General features: G+C 42.1%; 2 protein-coding genes across 5 annotated transcripts in view; one reads left to right on the forward strand and one right to left on the reverse strand.

The window, feature by feature from the left end:
- Positions 1-164: 164 nt before the first annotated feature.
- On the forward strand, positions 165-2,907 carry ggact (gamma-glutamylamine cyclotransferase). The gene is made up of 2 exons (XM_022765611.1): positions 165-257; positions 1,570-2,907. The coding sequence occupies exons 1-2, from the start codon at positions 222-224 to the stop codon at positions 2,062-2,064; spliced, it is 531 nt and encodes a 176-aa protein (XP_022621332.1). The 5' UTR covers positions 165-221; the 3' UTR covers positions 2,065-2,907.
- A 32-nt stretch (positions 2,908-2,939) lies between these two features.
- Positions 2,940-14,667, reverse strand: part of LOC111236755 (FERM, RhoGEF and pleckstrin domain-containing protein 1-like) — a 50,585-nt gene continuing 38,857 nt past the window's right edge. For 3 of the 4 annotated variants that reach the window (XM_022765614.1, XM_022765612.1, XM_022765613.1), the window contains exons 14-28: positions 13,386-13,594; positions 12,712-12,801; positions 10,405-10,538; positions 9,366-9,447; positions 9,215-9,276; positions 8,905-9,080; positions 8,672-8,802; positions 8,442-8,510; positions 8,226-8,315; positions 7,957-8,039; positions 7,284-7,396; positions 5,583-5,743; positions 4,574-4,681; positions 4,320-4,471; positions 2,940-4,115 (exon numbers count right to left, since the gene is read on the reverse strand). In XM_022765614.1, coding sequence (XP_022621335.1) covers positions 4,040-4,115; positions 4,320-4,471; positions 4,574-4,681; positions 5,583-5,743; positions 7,284-7,396; positions 7,957-8,039; positions 8,226-8,315; positions 8,442-8,510; positions 8,672-8,802; positions 8,905-9,080; positions 9,215-9,276; positions 9,366-9,447; positions 10,405-10,538; positions 12,712-12,801; positions 13,386-13,594 — 1,736 coding nt within the window. In that variant the 3' untranslated portion in view covers positions 2,940-4,039. The remainder of the gene's footprint in view (positions 4,116-4,319; positions 4,472-4,573; positions 4,682-5,582; positions 5,744-7,283; positions 7,397-7,956; positions 8,040-8,225; positions 8,316-8,441; positions 8,511-8,671; positions 8,803-8,904; positions 9,081-9,214; positions 9,277-9,365; positions 9,448-10,404; positions 10,539-12,711; positions 12,802-13,385; positions 13,595-14,667) is intronic. The other variant, XM_022765615.1, reaches the window with a different exon arrangement.

Genomic DNA, 14,667 nt, shown 5'->3' on the forward strand with positions numbered 1-14,667 from the left:
CATGACATGACATGACATGACATAACATAACATAACATAACATGTTTTGCATCCATCCGTATAATGCATCCATGGGTTACCTTCTCTTGGCTTTTCCTCATCGCTTTAGCGCCATCTTTTGTTTTGCAATAGCTTATCTAAATTTGTACTGCGCATGCGTTAATTTTCCTTTTCTTGCCCGGGGTAGCTCTTCCTCAAACAGTCAGAGTCATTCTGCCCCGATGAGACTGCGATTCATCAACTTCATCACGGCCCTGGTAAGACTGCGCTTCTCCGGTGTCGTTTTAAGGTGAAGCACAGACGGTGACGTGTTTTCACTGCTAACAGCCCTCCTGTGGTTTTAGCTGTAAACCAGCGAGGACTGCAACTGTCCATTTCGTACTCGACAAATGCTGTTCGTGAGATTATTGGAGTGAATATGACAGATTGACATATGTTTCTATTATTTTGTCTATTTCTGTGTATATAACTGTTATATAACTAAGTGCTCAACTGCTGCATTGTTTGAGGCACTTATTGTCTTTGACTTTCCACTGCACTACATTCACCTGGCACCTTCAAGTACTAGTAATTCTGCAGATTCAGATTAGGGGAGGTTAGTTGTAACACTCCCAATTTCTCCAATCAGGAACAAGTTACGAATCAGCTGATTCACCCAATTCATGCTCAACGTAGTCCTCATTCTACCGGTGAGGAATAGCACCCTGTGGCAGACACAGCGAAGTTTAGAAGGAAAAAACTAAAAATTGAGGTAAAGGGGGTGAATTGTAACATTTCACTCCATGTGTTTGAGACTAAACCGTGCATTTTCTGTTTGTGTTGCAGAGATTGCACCTACACCAATTAATAGCAGACACATGTAACTAGTTTTAGTTCCATTTTCAACACACTGGCTTGAAAGAGCTCCAAGATACAGACAGAAATGTCAAAAATGTTACAACCAGTCCAACCACTCTCCCCTCATAACACAAAGTATAATTAAAAAATAAATCATAATGTATCATTTTTCATTAATTGCCAACGTCACCCAGCAGTATACAAAGTAATTAAAATAAGCCCCACCTTTACGGCTGCAACATTAAAGTGATCTACATATTAATGCATGAATAATTATAATCCAATAATATGATACACGTTATTCTGAAATGGGGCATTCTAGAGTATTTTCTGCATTGTGCTGTTGCTACTTTTACTTAAGTCTGAGCACGTCTTCCACCTCTGTGCATTAGTCTGTGTGTTTATTGTGCAGACTGTGTTTCTAATCCATAACATACTGTGCTGTTGAATGACTTTCCCAGCTTTAATGATGTTACCGCGGCACTATCTTTCAGTGATCATCTCTCACAGCGAATTAATTATTGAGCTGATTTACTTTGCAGTCACAAAGTCCAAACAGCTTCAGTCAGAGCAGAAACACTTCTGCATCTTAAACAACCTGACCGGAGCCAGCAGAAACTGATAGATGGGAAGGAAAATATATTATCTCTACATTCCTATAAATGAGTGAAAATGTGTGAACTTAAAGTGTCGACTCCCAAACACTTCCTCTTTCTTTGCTTTATTTTACAGGTGTGTCTGCCCTCCTGCTTCCAAATGAGTCGTGTGTTTGTCTATGGCACCCTGAAGAAAGGGCAGCCAAACTACTTCCGCATGTTTAACAGCACCAATGGGAAGGCTGAGTTCATCGCCTCGGCTTGCACCACTGAGAAATACCCACTAGTGATTGCCGGCAAGCACAATGTCCCTTTCCTCCTCAACATCCCCGGCCAGGGACACCGAGTCAATGGAGAGATCTACAAAGTGGACGACGCGATGCTGAAATTCCTGGACGACTTTGAGTGTGTCCCCACCATGTATCAGCGGACTCTGATCAGTCTGGAGGTGAAGCAGTGGCTGGGGCAGACAGAGGGAGAGGAGACGGCGTCACGGGGAAGCATCACGGAGGCCTTCGTGTACAGCACCACATCGTACCAGCCAGACTGGCCCGCACTGCCCAGCTATGAGAGCTACGACGCATATGGAGATCACGGGCTCAAGTACGTGACCAGAGAAGCACGAGATTGATGGAGCTTTCTGGTGCATTTTCTTTTTGCCTCCTTTTTATCTCAGTGCATTAGCTAATTAAAATTGTCTTTATTTTAATTATTATAGATCAACTATGAAATATAAAAATCTAATTAGAGAGCTTTTATTATAATGTAATTCCTACAATATACACTTTCTTATTTAGTGCCAGTTCTGTTGAGCAGACGCGCATCAATTTTCTTTGTTTAAAAGGAACTACAGTCTAAACGGACCCGCTTGCTCATGTATCATCTGTGTAATATTTCAACACATTATGTTGGTCTCATAATGTAATTTCCTTGCAGGTCTCTAATTGAATTGACTCATTTGAGGTTACTAAAAAGGCTTTACACTTTGTGAAACGTTGCACTGTAAATACATTTCAAAGGGCATGCATCATTTACTTGCAATTTCCAATTACCTGAGACAGAAATACCACAGTAGTGATTAACATGTTGAACTGTACGTGCATGTAACAAGCTGTGTAACTCATCTCCTTCTACCTGAGGCCATCCACTTATCAGTCACCCCTCATCGACTTCCTTTCAGACAGCATTTGGAACGCTTGTGTGTGTGTGTAAATGTGTTAAGTCAGAAGGTGACATGACTTGAATGTGCTTCTCTAAATTACAATGATAAAAACATTCAAAGAAGGCATTATGAAACACTGGAGTAACCACACAAAAGCTGCGTTTGGTTACTTGAATATGTCCTTTGTCCCAGAGCTTGACCTTTTGTACCCATGATTACATTCTGCTTTGTTTTTCACAGTTTTCCTTTATGTTATCTTGTTCTAATCCCACGAGGGGCTGCGTAACTGTGAAAAGCAGATCAAAAAATAAAAAAAAAAAAGATACCAGTTTCTAGGTTGTCTCATCTTTTTCTTATGAACACAATCTTTTCTCATCTTTATTTAAAATAGTAAAATCCAGAAATTCTGGAGGAATACAGAAGACAAGGTTTTTTTTTGGCAGTGAACCAGTGAAATCTCTGTTGGCGTTGGAAGCAGTTTGGAAGCCGTTTGTCCTTTTTAAAGACAAAACTTGCAGGAAAACAAGAAGAAAAAAAAATAATAATGAGAGAAGAACATTTCACAGTGTATCAAAGTACTGTACAAATAGTCGCCTTACAAAAAGGAAAACATGGATGTTTTCTAATCGTGTCCGAACCGGCATCACATTTAACTCAAATTATACATAGATTGTCATACGAACAAAAAAAAATACTCACCATGAGTGTGTTCACATGCACACAGATCTCCACATACACTATTAAATCCTGGTTTGTGTCTTATTCAAGCTTATTTATATACATTTTTAAAAACTCTATCACAATGTGTGGTTTGACAGGAATATTTAAAATATTTTAAATCACCAAGGAAACTGAAAAGTAACACTAAATGATGCACACACGTATGCTTCAGCGTCCCAGATGTTTGTATTTGAATGAGATTTATGATAAATATAAAATCCTCCTTACTGTAAACAGGGATGTTGTTGGTGTGAATATTAAATCCGTGTGTGTGTGTGTGTGTGTGTTTGTGGGCATGTGAACATCACTCAATGGCACAAGCATAAACAGTTGGTCAGGAAATGTCTGGCATAGAAAGAAGTAAAATGACATTATTTAATACATCATGGACGACTTCCATCACAGCCTCTAATCAGACACTAGTGGTGCAGAAAATGTGTAATAAGAGGGTGGATAGAGGAGGTGAAGTGGAAGCACCTCTGAGTGATGTGTGTGTGTGTGTGTGTGTGCGTAAAGAGTATGTGATTCAGCTATTCAGAGGTATCAATTAGTGTCGGATCTGAGCGCCGGCTGCGTGCAACATGATTCTGTGTCTTCAACAAGGAGTCTTTTCTGGTGTTTGTGCCGTCTGAAGTCCAGATCTTCACCCAGGTGAAAGTCAGCGAGGAGGAGGAGGAGGAGGAGGAGGAGGAGGAGGAGGAGGAGAGCTGAAGGTGCAGATTCATCAGTAAAGGTCTTTCCTTGTGCTTGGCAGGGAGTGGCTGGTGGAGCAGGTGGCGCTGCGGATCACCTCCATCCACCTGGAGACGAGAAAAAATGACACACACAAAACAAAGATAGTTGTTAATATAAAATCAACAATGTGTTTTTTTCCATACATATTCCAACCTCCCACATTACTCTTCTTCCCGAGGACAAAACGAAATATAGATTTGATGCGGTGTGAACGGCGTCGCAGAGGAAAGAAACCCCCCCCCCGTCAGTGAAAACCCAAAATACCGCACCTTTCAAAGGTGTACTCGCTCTCTGATCTGAAGTAGTAGACGTGGGATTTAAAGTGGAGCTTGAAAACGTAATCTTTGTGGATGTTCTCCGACTCGGCTGGGACGGTGACGGAGTAGCCCAGCAGAGGAAGGCTCGCCAGAGGGTAGTCATCCTGCAGGGCGGACAAACAGAAGGCAGCAAAAGCTTTTCCGTGAAGCAGTCCTGCCACCACATAATTCCCCTGTCATGTTCAATACATTCCTGTGTATCTTACCTGATGCGATTTGTAGAAGAAGAGGCTGAAGTTGGTGAAGACCACCCAGAGTTTCTGCCAGCCGTTACTGTTCTTAAACTTCCTCAGCAGGTTACCTGACAGCTGGTTCTGGAAACGCAGAAGAGCAGAGGAGGAAAGCCAATGTAATAAAAGACACACATGGCTCAGTAAAGTAACACAATGTCACTGAGTTTATTATAGTGTTAAAGCAGGGGTAAAAAGATAACAGCTCTAATTCATTTGCAGTTATTCAGGAGTGACTTAGCAGGGTGCCCAAACTGTTGCACATGCCACAATTATGTTTTTTTTCCCCCTAATTTTTCATTTTCTGAAAATAAAAGTAACAGTGCATTAACAATGATTTTTTTTTAAATGTCTGTTTGCTGCAGGGGCTGTATTCACTTCTTTTCATTTCGTTTGGCAGGAGGGGAACAGTGGGGATTCAACAATCCAGTCCTTTTGTTATCAAAGCTTTTGCCCAGTGAAATTGGGGCGACTTCTATGTTCCATTACTAGAGAAATTTCTGGTGAATTTGCTGACAGGGACCGTTTCATTCTGAGCAGATGTGGCTGCTGCAGTACCTCTCTACTCCAGCGGGCGTCACTAAAGGACAGGCTGTGTGTCCTGAACCAGCAAACCACAGATGGGGACACTGGCCCCTGACGTCTGCCGAGGGGCCTCTTCAACTCACTGGCTGGACTACTGTCCTCTAGCAAAGCCAGAGTGGATGGACGGTGGGGGTTGAAAATAGATGGAAGGGAGAGGAAGACACAGGGTGGAATAGATGGATGAAAATGGAGGGGTAGAAGACACAGACATGCGAAGAAAAGTAAGACAAAGGACAATGGGTAAATGGTCCTTTGTCTGTGGAGAAGAAGACGAGGGCAGACAACACACACTGGACAACAACAGACGACTGGTCTCCACAGCTAGAGAGGGAAAACAGGAGTGTGATGTGTGGAGAGAGAGAGGACGATTAAGAGACACAAAGCGCACGGAGAGCGGTACCTCCACAGCAACACTGAAGTCCACCATGGACACGCTGGTGTTGCGATGCCAGCAGACGTGCACGGTGGTGTTGCCACGTTGACCCTGGCGCTCCAGAGACGAGCGCGAGCCGCAGAGCTCCTCCTCCGACTCCTGCTCCGCTCCGCTGTCCTCCAGCAGCTCTGGGGAACAACGGGCAGGTCAGACACGCCGGTTAGCAGAAGGAACTGTGCGCTCCGCGGGTGGGGTTGAAAATGTTGTTGTAATATAAACACTTTACGGGTTCCTGTTGTTCCTGCTCATCTTTTGAACTTTAATTGGACATTTGCACATAAAAATGTTACATGAAATATCATAGACATGTTCATTTAAATTTCTGTGCTCTAAATATAGAGGCAAAAAAGGTGACACTAATACCAACCCCCCTCCCCTTCAGGAACTTAATGCCAAAGTGCTGATGTAAAGTACTGCATTAAAGACAGCTGACAAACTATTACAGACACAACCGTTCCCGATGAAGAACCGGTTGTTGACTGACGGATTTCTTTGGAACTTAAGGCTGAAGAACAAGCTCTGCAACATCTTGAGGATTGTTTTGTTACACATGACTGGCTAATGTTCTGTGTTTTAACTGTCTCCAGCTGGAGGTGAACATTTCCAGTCTTCTTTGCAGCAAACGAGGCCTGGTTTGGATTTCGGGCTTTGGCTTTTTTTTTTTTTGGTTATACGGCACTATTCATAGACATCGACCCATTTTTAAGACTCTGATGGAGATCTGTGACAACAATCTGACTTTTATTAGATGTACTCTAGCTATAATGGAGCATTGTCACTACTTTGTCTCACCTTTTAGCCTCACAAATCCACCGGGCAGAAGCATAAAATGATACGATTTAGCTCACAGTAGTTTAAGGATGTGTGTAAAAAAATCATTTAGATGTGATTAAATCCAAATACACAGGAACACCTGTTGAGATATTTCACAGTTGAAGAAGCGACAGAACAAAGAGCTGGGCCGAGCGATCAAAGGTGAAAAATTACCCTTTTGTTGTCACTTGTAAGCCGACACTCTTCAACTGGTTCGATTTAAAAATGTTCATAGCGGGTGATTTAGCAGAGGGACAATAGAGACGTCAAACCAAAGGTCACCAGGCGGAGGCCTCATTGAACGGCGCGACAGGCATTTAAGATAAAGAATGAGGAAAAAGATGATGAGGAATACGGGGCGGCAGCTGGGCGATGGACCTACATATATCAGGTGACATTAAAAGTATGATGAAAGACCACCTGGAACATTTCGGTGAGATTATTCACGAGGTGCTGAAAGATGCTGTCTGTTAAAGGGAAAGAAGAAGAGGAGAATTGTGGGAATTGGACAGTTGTGTCTATAGGTAAAGGTTGGTCCATTCCCCTTAAAGAAAGACCTTAGTGGTGGGAGGTAATATTAGCTTCATCCTCAAAGCTGGCGACAAATCACACGTGGAAACATTTCCAGTAAGGATTATGTCGATGACTCAACCAGCTGGGATTTTTTTGGTTCTCACAGGGTTGCAGACAGTCCTGCGATGATGATGATGAATTGATGTTTGGGCAAGAAATAGTTTGCAGTTTAGTGGAGCAGATAACAGTTTGTGTTTGATGGTTGAAAATACTGGAAAGATCTAAATGTTTTTTTTTTTTTTTTTTTACACCCACCCACACATGCACTGAGGGCAGACTTACTGTTGTCAGAGACGCCGGCGGGGAGCAGGTCGGCGCTCGGGCTGCTGCTCTGTTCTGCCAGGTCAATCGCCATCCTGATGTCCTCCACCCACCGCTCCATCTCTGACGCACAGCTGGACACAGACAGAGAAGGAGACAGAGAAAGTGAGAAAGAGAATTTTTAGTAAAATCGTTTTTTTTTTTTTGTTTTGTTTTCAAATTAAGCACATGAAGTGAGAGAAGGACGGTAACCGAGAAAAACAAGTCATAATAAAGTCAACATTATCTCTATATTAAAACTTTTCCATCAGTGAATCAGTGAATGAGCCACTGAATGGAAACTAGGTCACATTAATTAGAGGACAAACAAACTGTGGCAGAGGTCCTGTGGTGAGGAGATCCATTTTTAATGAGTCTGACCTCCATTAATCTTTAAAACTGTTATTCTTAGAGGCACATTGTGTTTATTCATAATGAATGATTGAGTATTTGTTGTGAGAAATTTGCTTTATTTGGTTTCTTTGTTCCGGTCATGTTTCCACTCATTTTCTTATCTTTAATCCTTTATGATGATTTTAAACATTACACTTTCTTTTTGTGGTATTTTTTTCATTGGCATTATTACATAACAAAACATGTCGATTGTGATTTAGTCGTGCTGTATATATGTGCTTATGTGTGTGTTTATGGATACCTGGCTGCCACCACCACAGACTGGCGCTGTCCGAACAAGGTGAAGGAATGAGGGACTCCCCACTCCTCCTCACTTTCTCTGATCTGCACAAACACACACAGCATCGTCAAAACACATCCCACTTGAGACATTTTTCAGGGAGTGGTTTTTTTTTTGGGGTGGGGGGGCACGACACAAAAATCCCAAATCTGGTTGAAAGATTAACAGTACATCCACGTAAACAAAATCCATAACCACTTCTAACAACAACAGAAGAAAAACCAGCGTACCGTCATGCCATAGAGGGGAAGCTGGCCATGAACTTTAAACTGGTTGGACGGGGTCATCCCTCGACTGGTGTACACCAAGGAATCACTGAACTGAGGGGGAAGACAAAGGAAGGGAAGGAAGGAAGGAAGGAAAGCAAGGCCAGAAAAAAGTGTGGGTTATATTCTTTGCCATCATTGATATTAGATATACTCAGAAAAGCAGCTGTAAGCTCGTACCAGGAAGAACATTCTCTGCTGAAGGCCCTTCCCCGAGAGCTTGCTGAGGCAGCCGAGCCTGATGAACTCCTGCAAGTCGAACATAAACATACAATGTTTATGTTCGGGGAAAAGCCTCACATAAATTTGCCTTTTTTTCCCCCAGGGAGTTAGAAATTGGCACAAGAGATTTTTTCACCAAACGTGGAAACTAATAATTTAAAAACAATGAAAACGAGAAAGAGTCTAACCCTCCCGCGGATAGCGAGGTTGTCGATGCCAGTCAGATCTTTCTTCAGCTCCAGAAGCTTCTGGAAGTTCTCCATCTTCATCATGGTGCCTTGAAGCTGCAGCACCATCTCCGAGATATCTGCCAGGGCCGCTGAAGAGGGGGTGGGAGGAAGATGAAAAGAGTTTGCGAAGGGGGGAAAAAAAGGCACTTCCCTCACCCACACATACACTCAAATACACCCTTCCCTCGTACCTCTACTGTCCCTGAAGTCATCGTGGGTGGGCGGGTAGTGCTTGCAGAGCCGCTCCAGGATGAGCTTGTAGTGCAGCAGGCGATGGAGAGGTCGCAGGAGGAAGATGTTGAAGGGCAGGTAGCAAACCCTCTGCTGCTCAAAGTCTCGACACAGAGTCTCCACCTTCCGACTGGACCTGAGGAACAGAGGCGGAGCTTTTCGTGTTTCAGGAATTTAACAATTTCTTTAAATTGAACATTTAAAGCAAAGGTCTAATACTGATAATGCTAGCATTTCCACCGGTTTCATATTCTGCATCATGCAACCTACCTACAGACCCGTTCCAGTTCAACCAGGCACTCTGAATGTTTCTGAAGATGAATTGTCAACTGCTGCGGATGCAAAAGAGAGACAGAAGATACAGTTTCACACACAACGAGGGGACATAAAAATAAAAACAACACAAGGGAGATATAGTTACCCTCAAGCCCTGAATGTTCTTCAGTAAAACATCACCCATTCGTTGGTAGTCTCCTTTGATGTGGGCATTGGAGCGACCCTCCCTGCAAGAGACACACAAGAGAGAATAATTGAGATTTATTCATGTGCAGTAACATTTATTTACCACTAGATGTCACGCCACAGTCAAGTTTCCCCACACATGACTGGAAAAATCTTCCATTATGCCATTCAATTTTACCAGCAAGTACTTGGGCCCTCTCCAAAGGGATGGTTTGTGTTTATATGTGTGTGTATGTGTGTGTGTGTCCTCTCTGTCTGTCATTACATAGACAAGATTCCCATTGGTGGAAAAGATGCAGTTTGCGTGTGCACATTAGTTCCCATGCAATGATGTCACATCAGCCTCGAGGTGAGTGCAAGTCTTTCCGTGTCACATCGTTTCCCAGGTCTGACTTTAAGTGGCACATGGTGACGGTGATATGTGACTTAACAGTAAATAAATAAAACAAGAAAAAGAACAAAAAAATGTTGAATTCATTCTAACCCTTAATTTGTTTTCCTTCCCTTCAGTTTTTCTTGTTTTAACCCCGAAGTTTGGTTTCATGTTATTGTGAAACGTGACGCTTCAGATTAGAACAGCTGATGGAAAACAATGCAGCTGATACAGAAATGCAACAGTGGAGCGACTTTCTTTGTTTTTGTCTCAGCCTGCATTTGCTTAAGCACAATAGCAAATTGCTCAACACTAATCTGGTTTTAAAATGCCTCTCATTTTTGTTTTCCTCCCCCAACATTTGTAAGATATCTGTAATATTTTCCATTTGAAATGAGACATATTGAACTGTTTTATTTTTGAAATTATTTTCCTGTTTTTTCCTTTGAAAAAAAAAAAAAAAAAAAAAAAAAAAAAAAAGAGGCTTTTTGCGTAAAACGAAAGTATACTTTATGGAAGTGTATTTCAAACACACCTGCGCTGTGTACCATTCCACAGGTGAAAATGTCTCTGATGATTGTAACAGACTTATCAGTTTTCTGAATGGGAGTAAACAGACACTGACCACTGTGCCAGACGCTGCTCCACCTCCTTGAGGAATCCCTGGTGGAACTTGTGAACCGGATCGTAGTTGGCAGAGATCAGGTCCTGCACAGAGTCGGGAAACGCCTCGTCTTTCCCCACAAAACTCTGGAAGGACTGTGATGGACGGACACACACACACACACACACACACACACACACACACACACACACACACACACACACACAGGTAGAAATAAAGATAGTTAGTTATATGATGTGCCTGAATTTTCAACTCAACATTTATCTCATCTCTCATCTTCATAACTGCTTCACTACACAGCTTTTTAATTTTGGAGTTTGCTTTTCTTTGTCTCATGAGATAATACATGAGATAATTCATTATACATTTTGGGGTTTTGGAGCTTTAGGAAACTGTGATGGGCATTTGCACCCTTTTCTGATATTTAGAGACCAAATGATTATTCAATTAATTGAGAAAATAATTGTCAGAATAGTCTATAATGAAAGTAACTGCTGCTTGCATCACTAGTTCAGGCCGGTGTATAGTCAAATTAATTATGCTTTTAAACAACACACACTCTTCTGCGTTTAAGAAATCATTTTTGGGACAAGAATGAAGTGAATGTAGTTTAAAAAGGGAACCACACACACAAACACACACACACACACACACACACACACTGCTGCTATGATCACAACAGACCCCTGAGGTGAAGGTTGGTGGGTCAGAAAGAGTTATTTGACTTGAGAGCACAGAGACATTTGTTTGCACCAAGGAAATCCATCAGCTAGCTCACACACACACACACACACACACACACACACACACACACACACACACACACACACACACACACACACACCTCCTGGCCCCGAGCAAGTATACTACAACCCCTAACACAAAGGTTGTTATATTCCCCTTCAGAGCAAATCCCACACAATCATGACAGCTAGTGCCGACAGGAGGTCGTCCAGCTGTTTCACAGCGGGACTCGCTGGGAGAGAGGAAGGGTGACAGAGTGGAGAGGGAGAAAAGAGGGGGAGGGAAGGGGGGAAGGGAAGGGTGTGGGAGTTCAGGCCTCAGCGGTGCCAGCCAAAGAAAATATTTAAGAGGTTTTAAAAAAGCACCAGCGCACGCCTCCCTCCCACATCAAAGAGGGTGGAAACTACTGTTGAGAAGGAAAAAGAGCTGAGAGGGAGAAAAATACACAGGAGAGGAGGAATATGATATTATTTTCCCCTCCACACTGAGGTCAGAAGTTATGGTCAGCTTCATAATATTAAGGTGTATGGGGTGTTCAGCAGGCAGGTGCTTGAACCTGTGTTTTCCCCTCTGGTGGTCTTTACTCATTTGTTAGGAGAGTGGAGTCCCATAAAGGGCAAAGACAAAATCTCACCCACATTCAGCTGCACTCTCATCCCAGGATTCAGGATCCAGACATTGTGTTTTGTGAACGCAGAGTGTGTTGATCTTAGAGGTTTTTACTTGTAAACTAAAGAGCTGGGAGCGAAAAGTCAAGTTAGTGTTGAAGAACAAACAGGAACCAAAAAGTTCGCCAGCTTAAAAGGAGGTGAGTTTTACCAGATGTGTTGCTTTCTGGTGAAAAACAAAAGGCTGAATGTCATTTTAAAAAACACTTTAATATGCGCGCTTCGGAGCTGTATTTCCATCTGTCATCCGTCCTGAAAAATGCTCATAAATCTTCAGATGTTGAGCCTCGGTCTTGAGTCGTGGTCCAAACTACACGCACATAAAAGCCAGTTTTCAGGGTGGGAATAAAAATACTGGCACTGTGCGTTCAAACGGGTCTAATAACACAATGCAATATTAATGTCACATGACAGAAAAGACCGTCAGCTTGTGATTTTGGTTCACAATAAAAAAAAATAAAGACCGACTTCAGCTCCTTGTCCTGATATATTCTGGCTTTCAAAAAAAAACCAAACTCAGCTCAAAGTCCCATTATTCAGGCTGTAAAAACTGCTCTTGCATTGCACAAACCAACTCCTGACTCACTGTCCCAACATATGAACTTTTAAAAAAGCCCAACTTTTCTTCACTTTCTTCTGAAATAACCAGCTTTGACTCACTATTCCAGAAGTAAGGTTTTAAAAGAGACCAAACTTGGCTCGCTGTCTGTGTGCGTGCTGAGCAGGGCTGTGCACTTTAGGGGAATGTGTTTACACTTGGCCAGACAAGCTCCTGGTCTTAACACAGATGGCATTACGTGTATCTCTCTCTCTCTCTCTGTCTCTCAGCCAGAGCAGCTTCTCCTGTCCTTATCGGAACTACAGAAGCCGCAGAGATGTTTAGAAAAATCCTCACCTCTGTGATGACCTGCAGGTCTTTGAGGTAGGTCCGCTCTGTGGTCAACAGCTCCTTGGCTATGAAGTAGGCCTTGTCTGTGGGAAACTTCTGGACACAAAGCGAAAGATGAGATCGATCCAACTGTCCATCCATCAAATCCAAGCATTTATACATTGCTCTTGTTTTCTATTGAAAACAGCTTTAATCTGTTTATCCATCCATGTATCATTTATTTAAAATTGAAATTTACAATGAACTTTTATGGAAATTCTTCAGTTTTTCTTTTGGATAAACGGTTAAACAAATAAATATGTTTTTGATTAACATACAAATATCTTAGAGGATATCAATAGTTGTATATCCCTTTGAAAAATTACAATATCCATCTTTAACTCATTTAAGATTTCTATGCATAACATTGCAAATAGCAGCATCTATTGAATTGTATTATAGCATATCTTCTAAAGCCTTTCTATCATTGGACACACTGCATGATGGGTTCTCTTAATCGTGCGAGGTGTTCGTGATTAACAGGAAGCGGCTCTGACACATCACCTTAGAAGGCACGCTATTGGCTATCGATTCAGTGTAGGTAGATGTAAATGTAGTCGAACAAGCCACTGCAGGAAGCTCCAATGAATCACACTTTGAATATGAAATTCTCCACCACCCCCCCCTTTCTAAATGCCCACCTTCCTCCTCGCCTCCTCCTCCTCATCATTGCGGACGTATCCGGCTTCAGTGAGCAGCGGGCTGGTGAGCGGCGACAGCTGCCGTCCCTCAGGACTCTGACCTGGACCCAAGACACCTGTGCTGCCCATCCCCTGTCCATTTACTGAGCCGTTGCCGTTAACAACCACATGAGGACTTCCCAGCGGAGAGTCGTCTGAAGCGGGACTTCCTAGGGGAGGAAAGGAAAAAATTGGAAAATGGAAAGGGGAGGGAGATAGGGACAGGAATAGAGCGCAGAGTGAGATAAGAGAGAAGATGGCAGGGGAGGATAAGGGATGGTGTTATTGCAGATTCTTCATGTACAATATGAAAACTGTTAAACTACTTTCATGAAACTCACTGCCACTTTCTTATCATTTAATTCTTACAGCGACATTTTCCTTCTTTCCTCAGGAAAAGGTTACTTGATTTACCCTGCTGTTATTTTGAGTATTTTCAGCTTTTAGAGGCTAAAAATATGAACATATTCCTCTAAATGTAGCCACCCAGTATGGCAGTGAATTTCATGGTTGGACAATCCTGCACAATCAATCTATGAGTCAGGACTGAAAATGAGCAGCTGTTGTGTTCCAGCAGGTCGCCACTTGACAAAAATGCTACAATCCCTCGACTCTGAGCAAAGCTACATCTACTCTGATAAACTATTTAGATCCTCATCTTAAATATGATGAAAATCAGAGTAAAAAAGGAGAGAAAGATGGAAAAAAATAACAATAAATGTTAAGTACACGGTTAGCAAGGAGCTATGGATTATACAAGCTTATTTACAAGACTTTTAATAAAGGCCATATCTGTGCATTGTAAAGGCAAATCAAACATGCAATCATGCATATTACAAAGCTGTCAACTAACACTTACTCTCATTATTAGTCACTCACTAATAATCGACTAATTGATTAATTGTTGGGATTGCATTATGACAATCTATGAATACAACACAAGTCTTTCCATTTCCCTTACAATGCACTGTAGATATGATGTTCTATAGCTATGAGATAGTTTGGCTAAAATCATCTGTTTTTTTAACAGGAGTCTGGTCTGACTGTCGTTGAAATCAAATTCTGCAACTTTTTGGGAAATTATTATCATCTGCACAGAAGGATAAAAAGGTTAAAGCTACTTTTCACTAGAGCTAGAGTCTCTACAGAGGTTTACTACATGGTACTAAGTTGTTACTGTATACTTGCCCAGGTGCAAAGTTTCCAAAGAGTCCACTGTTACACACCAAACTGGATCATGGGT

The sequence above is a fragment of the Seriola dumerili genome, unplaced genomic scaffold, assembly GCF_002260705.1.
Source record: "Seriola dumerili isolate Sdu_G_001 unplaced genomic scaffold, Sdu_1.0 BDQW01000716.1, whole genome shotgun sequence".
NCBI lineage: Eukaryota > Metazoa > Chordata > Actinopteri > Carangiformes > Carangidae > Seriola > Seriola dumerili.